Consider the following 20340-nt stretch of genomic DNA (forward strand, 5'->3'; position numbering starts at 1 on the left):
TGGATTTATACTGCATGGGGATTTTTAATTCCAATTAAATCCGAAGGTATGAAAAAAAGGACTCCAACATGTTAATAGTCGACCTCGATTCAATAACATGAACCTTTTTCCTCCCAATAATAACGTACATCGAAGTGCTCTGAGGTGTGATAAATGATCTGCTGCTTCCGAAAGTGAGAAAGAAAAACAAAATACAAAGAAAAATCGCTTATAGGTAGCGCTTAAACTCATATCAGCATGAAACGACTTCAATCAGTCGAGATGAGCCCGGGCGGGTTTCCGGGTGTGTACAGGACCCGGCAATTTTATCCATTTATTACGCGTAAGAGCCTACCTTCGTCCCCCCGAGTCGGCCCTCGAACGGTCTGTAATCTTTCCCGCGCCGTACAACAGAAAAAAACGCATATCGTTTATCTTGTAAATGAAGTTTTCGATCATTTGATTAAATTTAGCAAAATTAATGCTCATTATCCTGAGCTTCCCTTTTTTTATGCCAACCGGCATCCGGTGTACCCGTGTTGGAGCTTTTGGGATTTGCTTTTTTTTATAAGATAAAAAATGGTAAAACAACTCTTTCATTACATTTTGCTGTGTTTCTCTACTCTTTACAGGATCGCACTCAGTCAGCACCATCCCATTTGCTGCAATTGCACGCGTGTGCGTGTGTGTGTGTGTGTGTGTGTGTAGAAAAACAGGCCTCGCTCGCGCAACGGTGCGAGCGCGTAATACCGGTTCAAAATTTACAACATCGCACGGCTTGCGAACCTAGATCAGCCCAGTCGACCAATGGGCATATCGGACGAGGGCAGCCGGCTGGAGGATATCGGACCCCATGAGGCACGGCCACCGCAGGGCAGCCCACTGGAGCGCAGCGCTAGCACCGGCCAACTGATGGGGAGCAGCGGGGGCGACCCGAACAGCCCACTGTCCGATCCGCACAGCGACGACGGCGGGGACGATTTCGCGCCGAAGCGGAAGCAGCGCCGGTACCGGACGACCTTCACGAGCTTTCAGCTGGAGGAGCTAGAGAAAGCGTTCTCGCGCACGCACTATCCCGATGTGTTTACGAGGTGAGTGGATTTGCATGTTTGATTTCATGTTGGGAGTTCTCAATCTCACAGTGAGTTTTTGAAAAAAAGCTTTTGGCTTGCTCGCCGGGCTTGGTGCGTTTTCCCGTTGGCATCACGTTTAGATTCTGCTCATAATTATTGCTTCACCTCTCGGCAACTCTGCAATCACTGCAATCTTCGCGCGTTTCGGTGAGTGACAACGTAATGGGACCCAATTATTGCTCTTTGTACAAAACAAATAGCAATCTGGCGAGTAGGATGGAAACGACCACGACCAGCGTCACCGTGTTTGACCACGACAATTATTTAATCAACATTTCATTACCCTTCAGCATTACCACCAAACACTTTGGTCACAGTGCTCACAATTGCACCGGTACGTGTGTGTGTGTCAAATGTGCATCAAGTCACCCCAGTTTGGCATCGCTCGGTACCGTTTCGTGCTCGGGCGGCATTGCATAGTAGTAATTCACTAACAATAATAACAGGTGCCACACCGTACCATTTCCTTGCACCCGTTCCCACCCATACACACACACACACACTCACAAACGAACCGACCGGAGAGTGTGTGCTTTAAAAGTTTTGCATGGCATTATAATTTCATGCTCGGGTGCGAAATGCACCAAATTATGCACCACCGCACAGCCTGCTCCCTTCTGGACTAGAAGCTCCCTTGCTTGCCTGCTTGTTTGCTCCACCATGCTGCCAACATGCTGTTTCTGATACCGCATTGTCACCGTGTATGTGCCCCCCCCCCCATCTGCCCCGGAAAGCAAACTGCTAAGCCGACGATGAAAACTGTATCATTTGGCGATGGGTTGGCGTGATCGCAAGTATAAAGCTCGTCTGAGCGAATGGAATGTTTTGCTGTTCTTTTTTTTTATTATTCAAAAACACAAACCACCACATGCACGAGTAGAAGGACACAAACACACACACACACACACACACACACACACACACACACACACACACACACACACACACACACACACACACACACGCACACACACACACGCGCAAGATTAAAATGTACATACATTTTAATTAATATGAATTATAAAATCATATCTCTTCCATTGGCAGAAGAACGGGGCAATTATTAGTGGTGCGTGTGTAGAGTTTTAAAATATTCACTGATAACATGTTTTGCGCTGCATGGCAAACCATCGCGACCGACCGGGGCACAATGTGCGCCAGTTACCGCGCAGCTAATTGAGCAGCCTCATAAGCACGGTTGACATTTTGACATTAATTATCGTTGTAGCTACAGACAGACGTTGATCTGCTCGCCGTGTCATCACAAGTAGTGCATTATCGAAAAAGGGCTGTCGAGCTTTTGTGCCGATCGCTTGTCAATTTATTGGAGCCGAAAGTACGAATTGCTGCACCATAAAAGGAGTTTAAATTTAATTTAAGTTAAACACACAAGCCGTTGGGCGGTATGTGCTCGTCTCTGTGTGTTGGCTGGCTTTGGGATATGTTTGCGGCATGGCGCAGACTCATTAACAGACCGCGTGGCAGTTGTACTCATAATTAATCATAACGCTTGACGAGAGACTGACTGACGGATCGGGTGAGCTGGCTTGCTCCTAGCCGTTCTCCAACGACCGAAAAGGTCGCATATAACATAATAAATAAACATGGACTTATCGATAATCATCTCTTCAATCGCCCAACCACAGAGCAAATGGTCCACTGTACTGCACCACAATGTCATCAGGAAACGCCCCGGAATCCTTTTAAAACGTTATTAATCGCTCCATGCGGGTTCGTGCCCGGTTCGTTTGTCGGACGGACTGGCGTGTGTGTGAGTGGTGGCTACAAATGGCTACAACACGACACGACAAATAATAAAACTGCCGCTATGGCCGGCCGCTGCGGCTAAAGGATGCGACGAGCACGGCCAGCATTTGCATAAAACATAATACAATTTGCATATTGATTAAAATTTAATTACTCACATCGCTTATCGATCATCGCTGCACTTTTGCCGTGCCGCAGCTCCTTGGGGTGTTGCGGTGGAATGCAGGCATGTGGTTTTGTTGCAGTGGAACCGTTCTTTCTAGGTTAAACATCCGAAAAATTCGCTTTTTTCTCTACGCAATTTCTAAAATGGGCTCCAACCGCTCGTGGGGTTACGAATGCAGCAAAAGCAAACTCGCCCATCGCTAATATAATTTCCCATTTTGTTTGCTTCTTAATTTCTTTCCAGGGAAGAGCTAGCGATGAAAATAGGGCTCACCGAGGCTCGGATACAGGTGAGTCATAATGATGTCTACCATTGCGTTTGACTGCGCACGTTCTAGGAAGTGTGGCTAGGCGCAACCGGAAAAACAGTCCAAAACGCAAGCAAGCGTCCAGAGGAAGAAAAAAAAACGTAACTTGAGAACATCTCCGACTCCCCTCATTTATTTTTTTCTGTTTCAATACCCTTTTTTCTATCTGAATCCATACGAGTGAGAAATGTTGTGGCGTGAGTAAGTGTTTCTTTATTTAGTTTATGATGATGCAAAACAACTAAAGGCAACACTGAATTTGAGAAAGGTTGTTTGAGCTTTTTTTTTCCTCTCGCACCACCACTCGGCACCTTTTTTGTTTCTGCCAATCAAAGCATGGCTGCAGCGACAACACATCGTCGGCTGCTGGGTTCACGCGCACGGAAGCGCAATCACGCAACATCATTAGCCGACAACTTTCCTACCAATTGGTTTGTTAAGAGGGGAAGCAAATTAAATTAGTTTGCGTTTCGGGGGCCTTTTGGGCTGATTGTTGGGAAAGCAGAGGGAAAAAAGATACATATGGGTAGTAAAATAGAGTTGCGATTAACATAGTTTGAGTAGATAGTTGCATCTTCTGTGGAGTGGATTAAGGAAACAAAACATAAATTTTATTTCAAACATTGTTCTTTAAAGCCCTTCTTTATTGCTCAAAACACTCATAAACTCTGTTGTAAAATTTATGAAAAATTGCTATAAGCTGAAACGCCCAACCATTAGCTCCCACTGGCGACAAGGATACGCGGCTCGATTGCTTTTGGTTCTGCTTTGTCCGTTTCGCGATAAAACGCCATCGATTTCGTTTGCTCTCCCTCACGGACACGACACGGCAACGGCGCGGCGACAAGGGAAAACTCCAATCGCTGGTTAGTTAAACAAACAGATTATCGTCGATCGACGCATTCGCCGTCCCACCATTCAACCGCAACCACATGCTTCGCGCGCATAAACACGTTCATTAGCATATTTATTATGCTGCTGGTTGGTGCACACGTATGCATGTTTGCGTTCGATCTGCGGGACACACACACAGACACATACAGCTAGAGAGTGTGTGAGAGAGAGAGGGCTGGATACACAAGCCCCCGCTACAGAGAAAAGAAACAGGGAGTGGGTGCAGCGCACATGGCACACTGGCCGGGGCTAGTGCGTTTCCCCTTCCCGACTGTGGCCGATGGGTGGAGTGAACCACACACACAGGGCCGGGAAGCCGTGTAGCATGGGTACATAAATCGACGCAATTTCATACGGCACACCCGGACCAATTGGATTGGAGCCTCGCCGGTCTCGGGCCCCCGAGGAGGTCTCGCCGTTGTGTGTTGGTGTTGGCTTAATTCCGTTTTCCTTCTGCAGTTTGCCTGCGGGCGGGAGTGCGAGTTGAAACGGGAATGAGAGGCCGGCTGGCGAAGCCGTTTATCTTTAATGCATCGCATCCGTCGCTCGGTGGGCTGGATTGAGCGAATGGAGCAATGGAATCACGACGCACCACGGCACGGCATGTTGAATCACGCATCAAACATGGATACGCAACGGTCCGTGCTAGTGTCTGGTGGCTGGTAGTGTTCGTGAGCTGGCTTAATTTGTCGCTGTTGTGTGTTGGCAAACATCGTTGTTGTGTTGGCTCGGCCCCACCGTCCAGCAGTGTATATAAAGCGGGAAATGAATCTCGAGCAAATCGTGTACTGCGGCACGTACGGGGTGCGCAGGAAGGAAACGGGAGCAGATGAATGGAAAAAGTGTCCATAATTGTTGCCCCATTGCTGGTCAGGTTGGTGGTAACAGAGAAACCCGGACCGGCAGCTGCTCCTGGGAGTGGTCTCCGCTGCTGCTAGAGGTGGTCGAGCGATAAATTTAGATTGATTTAATTACGGACTAAATTGAAGCAATGTCACCTACGATTAACCAACCCTACCGGTGTTACTTTTTGCGGCTCGCTGTGGATGTGTGTGTGTGTGTTAGACTGGTGACAGGGCAGCCATTTTCCCCGCCTTGATCGCAATGTGCATGTGAAGGAATATTTAATGGATATAATGTCGTCTAATGGCCAATCGGTCCGGCAGGGTCCGGCCAGTGGTGGGTGCTGTAGCTTTTTTGTTGTTGAGTCAAGTCAACGCATTTGTGTCGCGAGTGGCGAGCGAGACGACGTAGACACGGGCGGGGTGGAATGCAGCCAGGCAAAGGGAAACGTTGGTCCGGAAATTTATTGCTTTAATTAGTTGTTTTTATGACGATGATTTTACACCTTACCCCACCTGATGAGAGCGGAGGCTAGTGGCTAGTGTGTTGGGCCGCCGATATCCTAGTGCCGCGGAATAAATGGTATAATTGAATTTTAGTTTCCTTTTTATCGCGCGGCCTAATTTATGCAAATAGATATGAGCCTACGGGTGACTGAAACATACACGCAGAAGGAACGATGAGTGTGTATGTGTGTACCTAGTCACTAAACGAGGCCATTTGAAAATAAGGATAATTAGCTAATCTAGCCAGAGGGCGATTGAGCGGTCTTCCCAAGGAAACAGGATAACGGAAGACAGCGCACGGGACAAAGCATGGAGCATACCAGCCTTAGGAGGTCCTGTTCGAAGCTGAAAGCCCTTTTTCCGAATGCGTACTGTGTTCCTTAAGGGTGGCCGAAATTATCGTCCATTAGGTAAACGAAACATAAAAATAATTATGATGTACCTTGGCAGGAAGATAAACGCATGCAGTAAGACATTTGTTTGCCTCACGCGCAAACGGTCTATTCTTGTATTCCAAAATGGCTCCCCGTTCGGTAGTTGGTGATGAGAACAAACAACCCTAAACAGTGCACATTCAAAAGCCATTTGGGTGGATCGTTTTCCAGCAAAGGCTGGGTCCCTCCCGACGGGTCCGACGGGGTTTTGTTCTTATCCATTACGGACTGTGAAATTTCGCAATCCCATACCCACTCATCACCTCGTGCCGGGCGGGCTATCAATTTCACGATTTACCCATTTCATGGCAGCATATCAAAGCCCCACAAACACACTGTACAACGGCACAATTTACAGCCCGTTACGCGGATAATCACGATTTTTCTATTAGACAAATCTCTGTTATTGGCGTGGCTCGGAGGGATCTGTTGCTGGTGGGCAGTGTCCCGCCCTCCACACACACACAAGGGGGAGATAGTTTAGGTGTTGAGGTCGGAAACCCGGTAGTTACTGCCTGTCTCCTCCATGTTTAAGAGGAGGAAGAAAAAAGAGGCGAACGGAAGCGCCCGAAAGAGAGGAAAAGTGAGCGCCCGCAGATCGTTATTAGCAGGTCTCACGAATTTATCCCGCGGGCATATCATTGCAATCGGCATCGGACGATGGCACCGACGAGCACGAACCAGGACGAGCATGCAATCCCGGACAAGAGCAACAGGGATTGTTTTTGCCCTCACTAGCTTACCCCACCATTGCCAGACCGTTTTGCCTCCTTCCCGCGGCCCGATATTTGCATAAATTCATACCGAGAATAACTGCAGCCCAAACCCATCCATTTGGAAGGTTTTCATGCAATTCCGCACCTTTAGGCCGGGGCCCGTCGATCTCAGGGCAGCGTTTGCGCTCTCTCGCCATAGTTTGCTAATTAATTTTATTGCATATAATCATACACAATCATTTAGCCGTGGTGGGACGAGGGCCCAGGCAGCCTCCAAAGGTGGGATCTCAAATGGCATTCACGCAAATTGGCTAGAGAGAGTGTGATTGGGCCGATATGTTAATGTTTATCTTTAATTTGGATTCGTTTGCTTTTGGCAAGCAGGCAGGCAGGCAGCCAGTTCCATCTCTCTAAACGTTTCATTTATCCGGCAGAAATAACATAGGGGTCCTTACTGCGGCGGACGGTCAAACTCCGGTAGCTGCCGTCCACCGGATGGGAATCGTTCAATTATTGCTCGAATTGGAAATGATAACGTTGCGAGAAATCAAACAGTTTCAGCATAAATGCTGTCCATAACTGCCCTGATCGTACTGCGATCGGGATGGAGGCAGTTGGGTGGGAACAATCAGGACCCACCGTCCTGTAATTCTGCAATCGTACACGCGGAGTGAATGGTGGGTTATGTTGAGGGTTTTTTTCAATTCCCCCCGTCTGCTGCTGCCTGTGTGCTTTATTTTGAAAGCAATTCAAAAATGGGCATTTTGACTTTTGGAATGGAAATGAGAGCAAAAGCGCCGTCCACATTCACCCGATCTGCTAATGAATTTAATTGAAGGACACCTGGATTGTGCCTCGGTAGTACATTTAAAGAGAGGTTTAATTAAATTTCGAATCCCGTCCCGTATTGTAAAGGGAGTTTTGTTTTGGCTTGGCCGGCAGATAGCTACACACCAAAGCAACAATTTCATGCAATCGCTCGTGTTGCTTTATTTCGGGTACAAAACGGCCATTGTGGTGTAACCCTCCGCACTTGGAGACGCAAGGGCAGTACAGTTGCTACGCATGGGCGCAGAAATAATCATATCACATTAAGCCAATAAATGATGCAGAACATTTGATTGATTCGATTCCGATGCAAATTGCAGGCAGACGAGGAGGGGTTTCGCTAATAATAGCGAAAAAGTGCGGAATGGAACTGTGTGCCTGTTGTTCTGCGTCAGCGTCTTACATGGGCGTTTTTGCTGCACAAGTTGAAGATAACGGATGTGCAGCACCTTATATGTAGCGATCGAAAGGGCGGAAGTTGTGACCCGGCCATTGTGACCACCGACCTCGCACATGTGCCGCTCGTGCATTGAAATAGGGCAGCGCTGCTGCAAGGTCTAGTAACTGTATTTTTTTCCAAGAACATGCCCCATCTGGCACGTTGTTCTTGTGGAAAGACTAGCGGCGGTAAGCGTTGTGCTAGATGTGTTTGCTTCAGAAATAGATCCAAGAGGATCGTTAACTTTCCACTCAAAAATACAGTTTAATCGTCGCTTGGAGTAATCAGCCACTACTCACTTTTCATCTCAAGTCAATGTCGTATGAAGCTGTTGCATAAAAAAAACACCCAAAATCGATCCCATCTCACTCTCGACCCCACCCGGCTAACATAACCTTTCAACGTGACTCAGGAAACAACTCGTTAATCTCTCATTTGTCACTGTAATTCATTCGGACCCAGCCGGCATCGGGTTTTCATAAAGGTCCCTCTTAGCACGTAATAGGATTTAAGGCTATTCGTTAGATGCGTCGTCGTGGTCGTCGTCGTTTAAGTCGTTTTGTTTCTTCCTGCCGTCGCACGATCGATACTAACCAGCTGAATCAAAAGGGTGGGGGATGACCACTTTTTTGTTAAACTCTTTCATCGTGCTTGGAGAGATGCGTATTTTTAACTTGCTGTTCAATTTAAATGAAAAACTCCCGCCAAGCCCGAACCATAATATAGGCCCCAAATTTGGCCGGTTAACACCCCGGCCCGGAATATAAATGACCGTTTCCCGCGGCCCCCGGAACGCCATCACCGTTGCCGCCTTGCCGCTACAATCCGATCTGAGCCGCGTTCCCGTTCTTGATTTTTGCTCGTGAAAAAGTATAATTTATGTTTCATGTTTTGCCCACTTTTTTTACTCCACACACACAAACACACACGCTCTATAGTATGTAGCAAAAAATAAAATTATTTTTCTTTGAGTGTGTTGTGTGCGTTTCTGTGTGCGCCTCGCTGTTTCTGTTTCTGTTGTTGCTGGTTAGCAAACAACTATGGCGTGAGCAAATTGTTGTGACCATTTTTTCTGTTCCACAAACACACACGTTCCACCCTGCCAGCTCGCCCAGGAATATAACAAGCCACTCGGCCACCATGCCTTCCCACACTCTCTCCTGTCGCGCCACACACAGGAGGACGTTGTCGGCGTTGTCGTCCAAAACCTAATTTTTCGTTTCAGTTTTTTTGATTAATTTTCTAAATTATTTTGACAGTTTAATTACCGTCGTTCATATAAATTTCGGTCCTAATCGATTGGGCCGAGGGTGATGATGATGATGATGACGACGACGGCGATGGCGGCGAGGTGTGGTCCACTCCCAGCGCGATCGCGCACAATCAAATCGGGCGGCGGCGGCTGCATTGAGGATTTTAGTCGTCGTCGTTTGTTTTTTTGTTTCTGCTGTTTGGTCTCGCTTCTCTCCACTTTTCGCTCCGTCGGCACCGATCTACCTCAACGGGGCCGGCGAAGCCAAACGATGCTCTTAATTTAATCTTGCGAGGGTCAAATATTTGCATATTTAATTAACGATAATCTGTTCCCTCCACGCCATCACCGTTGGCGCGGATCGCTTCCCCCCGCGTTCGTTCGTCCGTTCATTCGTTCGTTCGCATCCAACCGCGGCACTCGGGGGCCTGCGATCGACGCCTTCCGACGCGTATCAACTGCATATCAGCTGTCAGAACCAAACCAGCACTACTCGAGTCGGCTATCCCTGAATTTTGGACAGTTTTTTCGTTGCACGACAGCACAGAAATGGGTATTTGGGAGCGCGATCTTTCGGCACGGCTCAAGATGCTCCAGTGCGCATCGCTAAAGAGCGCTGGCCGATCGCGACCGAGAGCAGTCACCGCGCAAGAAAGTAATCCGCAAGTCTGGGAGCTACGACATGCGGGAGAGCCACATTTATCAAAACTGAAAATTTAATTATTTCACATCGTAAAGACGACCAAACAGCGGTGAATGTGGAAGCTGCTAGTCTGTGCAGATTTATAGCGAGTATAGATAAAGAGGCTCCGGGGCGACTTCTGTTGCTCCAGCGACTCCAGACAGATAGAGCGTGGCGTCAGAGTATTTAAGATAGCGGTGGAATGTAAGGCATCCTCAAATGGTTTCATTTGCCGAATTGTTGTTTTGAGCCACGCATGTGAGAATGTAAACGATGTTGTTTTGCGTTGATTGTGTAGTGGTTGTCTGTGCATAATGTTACCCATAGTACAAAGATCTGTGACAGTCCCTTACATACCGTCGATCGAGCATCGATGGAGAAGATTGCCTCGACTGGAACCTAATAATCATGATTGGAAACGTGATCATCATCCAATTGGAGCAGAATCTCACACACTTGCTATCTTCTGGGCCCTGCTGCATCTCCCTTGCTTCCCTCGACTGCATCTGATCCAGCGATGAGACAGCTTGCGACATAAAATCCCACGGTCTGACATGACATCGTGGCTATCGATGGGAGATCGGAAAGCAATCAAGAATCCGAGGGTTACAAGTTCCGGAACATCGGCGGCAGAGCGAACGCGCTCGGTGCGCACACAAGGGACAGGACACAGGTGAGACCCACGGACAGTCAGACACAGACGATCGAGCGGTAAAGATGGAACCCAAAACGGAAATGGACAGAACCGCTGGCTGGAGAGGGCAAGCAGGTTCTTTTCTTATCGCCGCATGTGCCTCTTTTCAATCCGGGCGCCAGTCGGCGGCACTGAGTTGCCGAGATTCTACGAACCACACGACAAGATTTGGATGTTCGATAAGATGACACTAAACACGTTTATCGGTGACACGAGCCACTTTGCCACGGCTACCAAGCGGTTCAATTTCGACACGCCTGCACTGGCCGGCGGATGGGTTTTATGGGCGAAACGTTTTGTTTTGACCGATGAGACACCGTTGCTGTCCGGTTGTATAAGAAAAAGCTTCAATCATGTCCTGGGAGCGTGTTTATGGGTATCAAATGTCTCTGGTGTAATTGCAACGCTCAAAAAGTGGGTAAATGTACGACCATTTTAGCACAAAAGCAACGCCGATTTGCGAAGGTGGAGTTTGGCGGATAAATTATCTCTAATTGTAAACACTCGAGGGGATCGGTTTGGATCTGGTTTTGTGGCAGCGTATCATTCCCCTTGTTGCCGAGCGAGAGCATCAAACACGGACATGAACGTTTGAAGGCAGTCGCCGAATCCCACAACATTCGGCTTCCTGCTAATTACTCTCCACTGAGAGAAGCCTCCGTCGCCGGCGGGTACGGTTCGTCCAAGTCGCCGAGACGAATTCCTCCACCGCATCGACCGGAAATCACGTAGGTGGTAACATTATCACTCATTAATTACGGTCTAATCTAATAATACTAAATTATATGTCTGCAGGGGTATCTTCGTCTCGATGGCGCACCTAACCTGCTGTTTTCATCATCTTCCCGATCGTGATCTTGCTGTGTGATCGTGGCGAGCGACCCTGGAATTGGGCGGATTGTATATGTGTTGGTTATACAGCTCTGGATCGAAAGCGTAACAAATACATGTTTTGTGGTTGCAGTTTCTGTTGTTGCCCGAGATGAACAAGATAAAGGTGGTGAAGTATGCGAGGTCGTTATACAAATTCACTCCCAAACAAGCTTAATCACCCCGGGAGACGGTTCATACCACTTTCGCATTTCGCCAAACGTGACAGCTTCGCACTTTGGATTGGGAAAACGTTTTGACAGCACGCGTGCAGTGCAATTCACCTCGGCGATCGCGCCCGTTCACTCCAGCCGTGCCTTCATTAGGCCGTGCGTTGGGGCGGAATCTCTGCTCACGACCTCTCGCGCATCGCGTTACAGAATCTGATCGCGTTAATGGTTCCATTACAAGCGCTTAATGTTTGCTCATGATATTAATCGCCTCCGCTGTCGGCCGGAAGGCTCTCATGGGGGGGGGGGGGGGGGGGGGAGCGACACGATCGTGCCAGTAAGAGCAAGCTGAAGCTTTCACGCTACTTGTCTGAATGTTTTTTTATGTACGAGGTAGAGTGTTCGCAACGGGAGAGCCACCAGGATTTCCATTCAAATCAGTCGTACGGAAACACACACACACACACACACACATTTGCACACAAGACAGTGACATAAACGCGTTACTGAAACGAACCTTTCGGTCACGGTCCTATCAATCCGATGACGCCAGTTGGAAGACAGCTCGGGAACAAACATCTCACGATCGTAATCGGGGTGGGCCATCGTGAAAAGCGTTGCTAATCAGGCGGTAGGAACGGTGTCAGAGTGCGAAGTACGCACTCTACGTTGGGCAGGGCTCAGACGCGTCAGGTTCAGGCCTTTGCTTCTTCCCACAGCCACCAAGGGGACCACCCTGGTAGACGTTCTAATCAAATTTATATCATTATTTATCGTAAACATTTGATCGTTTGTGCTGTGGGCTGTAAACGACTCAATGAGCCGTGTGTGAGTGTTTTGGAGGGCCGTTTGTTGTGCGACTGGAGGCCTTACTTCTCGCTTGAGTGGCGCTGACAGATACGCATTTAGTTAAACAAATGAAACTCCCAAATACTGTTCGCTGCAGATTGGGGAGTTGGGAATCGAAAGTAAGATCTTATCCCATTCTCAGGCTACACCAAGTTTGAGAAGACAGTGTTGCTTGACTGAGTGATTGATGGATTCATGCTGACGTATGATGAAATGCTGATAAAACCATATTTTGTTCTGGAATTCTGGATTTCAAACCTGGTTGATTGTGCTTAAACCTGTAAAATAGGAATGCTTTTGCCTTTTTCTTGTCTGGAACACACGCACGGGCGAGAGATTCGTTCATAATCTTCACGAAGATCGGCCACATGATCACCTTAGCCGAGCTCCGAAATCAATTTCGATGACAAATTGCGGCTAAACCAACATGAAGCTCGTGTTTGTCGGCGCTCGCAATCAACCGTCTACAACAGCGAGCAGCCCCAGAGCAAATAAACCGCTAATAGGCGCCCCGAAACGGCATACTTTACAACCCGATTAGCCCGTCCGGAACAGCGGCCCGAAGGGGACACAGCGGACGATCGCAAGGCGATCAATAATTTAAAATCAATCCAGAGAATTACTTTAAGCGTGCGTAGCTAAAGTTATTACCCACAAAAGCGCTCTGTCGAGCCGTGGAGTCCTTCTTCCACACCGTATGGCTGGGTAATTGGTTTTCCGCGAGCAGGACGCCGGGTCGGGCGTCTTTATGTAAACCGATCCGGTGCGCCGTGGGCAGAAGCTCGGAAAGACAAAAAGAATGCCGAATATCATTCCACCGGTGGTGGCGGATGCGCCGCGCATCATAAACAATGGGGAAGAATAGAGCGAGAATTAGTTTCGATTATGTATTTATGAGTCGCATTCCCTCCCCATGCTCGTCTCCCTGCTCGGTCGGGTTCGTCGTCTTTCGGCCGAAAATGCCGATTGATCGAAGAATTGTCTTTACTGGCGCAAAAGAAATCGAGCTACGACGTGTGTGCCGTTTGTATGGAACCACTCACACACAAACTCGAAACACAAACTCGGTGGATGAAATCGAAAACGTCCCGCAAAGGGAGAGAGAGAAAGAGAGAGGGCACACGGTGTGAGGAACGATAAAAATTATGTGTTTTGAGCGCAGCATGGTGCTTTTGTTAATCTAATTCACCCCGGGAGTCCACTGACTGGCTGGTTGGCTGGCTGGCTGGCCCAGGATGCTTGGGCCTTTTTGTTTCCTTTTCCTTTTTTTTCCTCTGCACAGGTCTCCGCGCGCGTGTGTGTGTTTGTGTGTCGGTCTCACAGGCCGACTAACGATGTCCATGGATCCGCTAATCACCTGTTGCACTCAATTCGGGGGTTCGGCGTCTCTTTCGAGGTTTCGAGAGTCGCTTCTATGCAGGTCACGTTTGCGACCGGTGCCCCATAGCCGGTCCGGTACGAAAAAAAACCAGCCTCAAAATTATTGCTAACGAGTCCCCGCATTCGAGCTTCGGGGTCGAAATTCCCAGTATCACTCCGCTAATCGGCCGCCGACAAGATGTGCGTTGCGTTAGATTCTTATCTAGGGACTTGCGAGCTGTGAAAACCGACTGCGCACGGGGCTCTCGTATATGCAATATTAATTGATTTGTAAATCGCCAACGACAAATACACACACTCACACACACCCGGGAATGCAACGCAGCTGCGCCGGAATTCCATTCACACCCCGAGCGGCGAAAATGGGGAAGATATTTTTCGGAGCTAATGACGCGCCCGGAAGAACTCATTCATTTCGAGTGCAAATGAGGCCCATGTACCACACTTACTGTCCCGTGTGTCACCTTCTAATTGCCTTGCGAAAAGAAATAAACACATTCTGTTTGAGTCCGTGTGTGTGTGTGTGCTGTTTCAAAATGGGGAAAATTATTGCAAGTAGTTAACCAGCCGACCAACAAGTACACCCCAAAAGAAGCCATAAACAAGCGATTGCTGGGCACAAATTGTAGCTTCGGTCCCTGCACCGGCTGCCCACGCTTGCGTGTGCATAAAGGCGCTGGAAGGCGTCGCTGTGCCGGACAGTCGCCATTGTTGCTTGCTTTTGGCTTTTGGGGGTGAGAAAAACAACGCCATCATCACCATCCTCGTTTGCAGTTTGCGCTCCACTGCAACACCAAGTCTCCCGCTGCGTGAGAGTGTGTTTACATAAAAGTGAGCATACCTATATACAGATATTCCTTCGCCTTCGTTCTCCGTGGTCGTGGTGCTAGGTGAGAGAAGGCTACAAGGGCTTTGCGCGAATGTGAATTCAATAATGATAATATTGGTTTTAAGTGTTTACGGACCATAAATCAGGATGTGGTAAATTGGATACTCCCTCGCGCAGCCACTCGAGGGCAAAGTTTGGCACACCGATAGGGAGTGCAAGGACTTTGGGACACGCCGTCGTACCGGTTTGCGGACGCACGCGCTCGGTACGAGTCGAGTTTCTCAGGGCTCCGGTGGGGCGACCGTGTTAATTGCACCAATCAGCTGCCAGGCCCTGAAGGCACCTGAATGCGAAGGAACGTCAATTACCAGGCGCACTACCATCACCACAACGGCCAGTAAAGATATGACTGACCTCTTACCGAGAACGACCATCGCCGGGAGTCATTTGCGCTCGGGTAACGAGTGAACGCGCTTCCTGATGGAGCGCGGACACTTACGCCGAGGCTTTTTATCGTTGTTTAATGAATCTTAAAGAGGGTCTTTCAACAAAGTAGTAGATTCTAGCCTGTCCAGACGCTTCCACAGGCCAGGTCTTGTAGCAGCTTGCTGATCGTTTGCTTTATGCTAAGAGAAGCACTTTCCTTGGAGTGTGACCAACACCATCACCATGGAGATAATGATCTCCGTTTTTAAGAGAGCGAGAGTAAAAGAGTTGCTCATGAAGGATTTATAACTCTACCGAAACTTTTAAGAAATTTGGGGTTTCGGTTGTTGAGATGTTTTTACTTTAATTAACCCAATAAAATCGTGAGTCTTCCTTAAATGTCCCTCCAAGTTAAGGTTCCTCTTGAAGGCTTTTTGTTTGTACCCTTTTGTTGGTCCGTATCGATCCACAAAGTGAATGTGATTTTCTCCATTTCGTCTTTTATGCAACCCCAAATCCAATGCTGAAGGTCGCTTTTGCCCCCCTTTTTTGCTGTTTTGGCGGGAGGGTTTCCAATCCATCATCGAATAATCATCGCGTGCAGTGCGGACGCCGTAGCATATGATCATTGTTATTCCCCGTTGCAACGGGTCTCCTTCTCGGTTCCAGAAATGGTTTCCGGACGCAAAATTATAAACTCCCCATTGCATTGCCCCAAAAAACAAAACAAAACACAAAACAAAGCATCAAAAAAGCACACAGAGACAGACCGTGTACCGTATCCCTCCCGAGGTGGTGACCGTGGCGAGCAGCGACACGAAAAATGCACCAGAGTGCCCATTCCGTTCGATTCTGGGAACGACATTAAAGTAATTGAAAAGTACGGCCGAGGCACGTTTGTGGCATCTCGAAACGACGGACATTCGTCCCGGACCGAGTCGTCATCTTCATCCCCCGTGAATCATCGATCCCTTTTGCTTGCGCTGCGGACTTTTATTAAATTATCATCACGCTAAATGTTGTGTTTGTGTATGTCTTTCGATTTGTCCGCAATTCGAATGCTCACAGTCTCTCGCTCTCTCTCTCGGTGTGTGTTTCTGTGTGTGCCACGATTGTCGAGTGTTTGTACGATAATTCCTTAATGGCGGCCCTGTCGGGCAGAACCACCGCCACAGTCCCGTGTTTGTTGCGATTGTTGCGCACGATTTCCTACTTTAAATTGCGTGCGCTCTTTGCGCCCGGCCTGTCCCAGAAAGCGTGTAGAAGAGAGTAGTAATTTGGCGTAATTCAATTTTGCCTCATCTTTTAACCGCTTCCGCTGTGTTGTGTCTTTCTTCCCTCTTTTGAAGGTTTGGTTCCAGAACCGGCGGGCAAAATGGCGCAAACAGGAAAAGGTCGGACCGCAGGGACATCCGTACAATCCGTACCTGGCGAGCGCGGGCCAGGTCCCGTCGGCGACCGTCGTCGCCCCGTCGCTGCCGCCGAACCCGTTCAGCCATCTTGGCTTCAACCTGCGCAAACCGTTCGATGCGGCGAGTTTGGCCGCGTTCCGCTATCCATCGCTCGGTGGCAGCCACATGCTGCCGTCCGCCTACTTCAACCAGTTCCACCGGTAAGTGTCCACGGAGTCCGCTTCTCCACCCGGAACCCTGTACCCTTACCGACGAACACTGATCCAAATTTTCTTCTCTCGTTCCCGTCTCTCCCGTTCAAAGTGTCTCACCGTTATCTTCCTTCGTTGACGAATTTTGCAGAGCGCCACCGCCACCGCTGCTGCCACCGGGCGTCGGTACGTTCTACACCCCGTCCGCCTCCTTCCAGACGCTGCTGGCGAACATTTCCGCGGCCCAGCGAGCGCCCCCCGCCATGCCCTCGAAGCCACCGACGTCCGGGGTGGACTATATGCCACCGGGACCGCCGGGCATTCCGCCACCGCCGCCGCCCGGTTCCCAGGTGCCTACGTCGCCCGCTTCACCGCCCATCTCGCCGACCGCCCTGCCGCCCGTCGTGCCAGTTCCTCAGGCCGCACTGCCGGCTCCACCGCAGCCACCGTCGGGGTCGGCGTCACCACCGCAGGCCGACCGGCGCAGTTCGTCGATCGCCGCGCTGAGGCTGAAGGCCCGGGAGCACGAGCTGCGGTTGGAGATGCTCCGCCAGAACGGACACAGTGATATCTTAAGCTAGGCAAAGCAGCACTAAAACCCACCGGCGAGCATACGCACAAAGATCACGTGTAGTTGTTTTGTACTTAAAGTAAGCCGATCGTAAGTGATCGCGAGCCACAGCTAGAAGCAATAGAATCAAACCTGGAAACTCTGTACTCAATAGAATAAGCTGCATGCATTCCAACCCGATCCGGCCTGCATTTCGGCCAAACACAGGTCGACATCATTAGGACACTCAATTAATCAAATTGGAACGGGGAATGGGGTCCACCAGCAAACACGCATCGGGTGGCACGGTCCAAATTAAGTCTTCGGGCAGGCTTCCCTCCCGTACACCCGATCGGACAATCAAAACTCGCTTTCTCGTATGATACAACCTTCCTTTCCTGCCCGTTTTGGGCAAGATTTCTCGTAAGACACTCCTATAATTACTCGTTTCCCGGGAAGTAGAGGGAGTCCGGCGCGGCTCACCCCGAGGGCGATACGGCTTCTGTATTGCTGCGTGCCATCGTGCTAGCGTGACAAACGTCAACAGCACAGTGGTCACTTTCTGTGTCCGTGAGCAAACGTTGTAAATTGCCGCAAATTACACAACACATTTCGGGACCTTCCAGGCAGTTCGATTTCAATGAAACGTCATCTAGACACGTCACCGACACGGGGGACGATCGGCCGGCGAGTCGAGCGTGTCCATGAATGAAACTCCTAAACTCCACTCCACGAAATCATCCGCCAGTACCGAAAAACCTTCCGCTGCCGAATCATTTACGTTTTAATGCCAACCGTTGCTGCCGCCGGTCTTTTGATAGCGTATTTTTCGCATTCGCAACGTTATGATTATAACCATTATCACCATGCGATTCGGCAGTGGGATTCCCGAATGGAGCGCGATTCGGACCCGGGATGCAGGGTAGAAACGTTAATGAAAGATGGAGTCTTCTTGGGTAGAGGGAGGTAACCGGGGAACAGCTTCTGGTTTTCCGCACTGATGCGCTCTGGATGGCCGACTGCCCGGAAGCAATCTGGCACACGGAATAGGAACCTGAGAGAGTGTGGGCTGGCAGGGGAGTTAATTTTCATTTTCATTCTAAAAATGCCTTTGCTGATGGACTCATCGTTTCAGAGCGAATCAAAAGTTTCTTAATTAATGGAGCGAAATAGCGCCCGAAAATCCGACGGTTTCAAGGATTCAAGATTGAAATACAAATTCCTCTTTTAGCAGAATCGTATAAATCACAGCACAAGAAGATAATAAAGAGAAGAAGATTCCTAATTTGAAGAGGTGGAATGGTGTACAAAGCAAATTGGCTCTAGTTTTATAGTACTTTACCTAAAAGTGTTGATACTTTAATTCCTTACTTCACTTCAAGACCCTACGCGATAGTGTCAGTAGCAATAGAAAGCTCAATTTGAGTGCATTAAGCATAGTAGAAAAGGCAAGCGTCATGGAGAGTACTTAAAAAGTGTACATAAAAGCGTGATGAGCCGATCGTCGACGATCGAACACGACCACAAAGTGTACCAGTGTAGTAGCAGTGCTTAGCTTTTATTGTAGCCAGTTAGCCTATGCGCGCCGTACTATTATTATCATCATTTTACTCCGAGAAAGATTGTAAATAGATTGAAATGTCACGCGCGTACGCGTATTTGGTTGGACAGTAGAGGTAAGTTGTTTTTGATTGCTGAAAAAATAAACTATTTAAAGAAACAAAAAAGTATAACACAAGCCCTGGCGTGTGTCTGTTTTTTCTTATTGAAAGTGTACTTGAATGAGTGTCCGAAAACGATAACTTATTTGTTAAATGAAGCAGCAAACCTTCCACCAAGAACCATTCTCCACTCGCCCCGGTTGATTAATGCTGCCCATTAACAGTAAATTAAACAAGCAAATCGGCTCCCCAGCATCGCCTCGAGGGGCAGCATTTTAATTGAATTTCTGGAAACCTTCAGCCACCGGTGTGTCAAATTTTGAGTCCGCGTCGATGAGGTGCTGACACTTTTCCTCTGTGCCCGTCCGTCCGTCTGTCTGTCCATCCCAGACTCCGGGTTTCCATTTGCTCTAATGAAAAGCAAAGCAGCACAACCTTCGCGAGAAGCACAAGAAACCGACCACAACAAGCCAGGAAAAATGGGGACGTTATTCAATTAAAAAGAAATATTGCGCTTGTATCGTTAAGGTCCCCGGACGGCACGCAGATACCCCCCCCCCCTCACCTCCCCGTAAAAAGGTTAACCCCTTAATTGAATTTCTTCAAGATCCATCCGAATCGCTCCACAAGGAAGCGTTTTTTATGCTGACGTCCTATCGCGCTTCCTTGCGTGGCGCGCGCGCGTTTTCGGTGGGTGGGTGACTTTTCAAAAACAATAATACGTGATTGCCATTTTCCACCGTCATAATTAATGCTGGCCAGCCCCCGTGCTCCAGCTCCTCGGCTTCACTTGTGCGCGTTCAATCATGGAATCAAACCCGACGCAGAAGTGGCATGAAGGCTCGGTTTAATAGCAACACGGAAGAGACATGTACGCTTGTGCTGGAGCTAGAGTTGAACGCGTTCACATACATTGTGCCATAGATTTGTAGCCGAGGCGACGCGCTGAATCGAAACAGACCGATGGAATCATTCTCGATTCATAAATCATAAACACACACAGCCCCTTCTTGACGCCCGCGGAGTGCGCGGGAGTGGCGAGCAGACAAAAGCAGCTACGCTGTTGAGATTTCAGACAATTATCATTAAATCAATTAAAACCCGTCGACATCTACCTCACGATTTTCGCTCACGCTGCACGTCTGCGCAGAAAGAGAGAAAGAGAGAGAGGGAACGCACGAGAAAAGGAAAGAGACGAAGCGGTTTGAGGCGTTTCTGAAGGATTTATATGTTTTCCTTAACAAGCGTAGCGGAAGCCAGCAGAAGCTGTGCTGAACTTTCAACGAGCTTCAGGCGACGAACCCGGGACGACGTCGGGAGGGCGCCGTGTTTCATGCAGCATAACAAGCGCAACGGTTGGTC

General features: G+C 48.8%; 1 protein-coding gene across 3 annotated transcripts in view; it reads left to right on the top strand.

Moving 5' to 3' along the window:
• Positions 1 to 19039, top strand: part of LOC121596951 (homeobox protein aristaless) — a 63771-nt gene extending 44732 nt beyond the window's left edge. For 2 of the 3 annotated variants that reach the window (XM_041922359.1, XM_041922360.1), the window contains exons 2-5: positions 612 to 1070; positions 3289 to 3334; positions 16514 to 16776; positions 16880 to 19039. In XM_041922359.1, coding sequence (XP_041778293.1) covers positions 787 to 1070; positions 3289 to 3334; positions 16514 to 16776; positions 16880 to 17348 — 1062 coding nt within the window. In that variant the 5' untranslated portion in view covers positions 612 to 786 and the 3' untranslated portion in view covers positions 17349 to 19039. The remainder of the gene's footprint in view (positions 1 to 611; positions 1071 to 3288; positions 3335 to 16513; positions 16777 to 16879) is intronic. The other variant, XM_041922361.1, reaches the window with a different exon arrangement.
• Positions 19040 to 20340: the final 1301 nt, after the last annotated feature.

This window comes from Anopheles merus, chromosome 3R (assembly GCF_017562075.2).
Source record: "Anopheles merus strain MAF chromosome 3R, AmerM5.1, whole genome shotgun sequence".
In the NCBI taxonomy this organism is placed as follows: domain Eukaryota; kingdom Metazoa; phylum Arthropoda; class Insecta; order Diptera; family Culicidae; genus Anopheles; species Anopheles merus.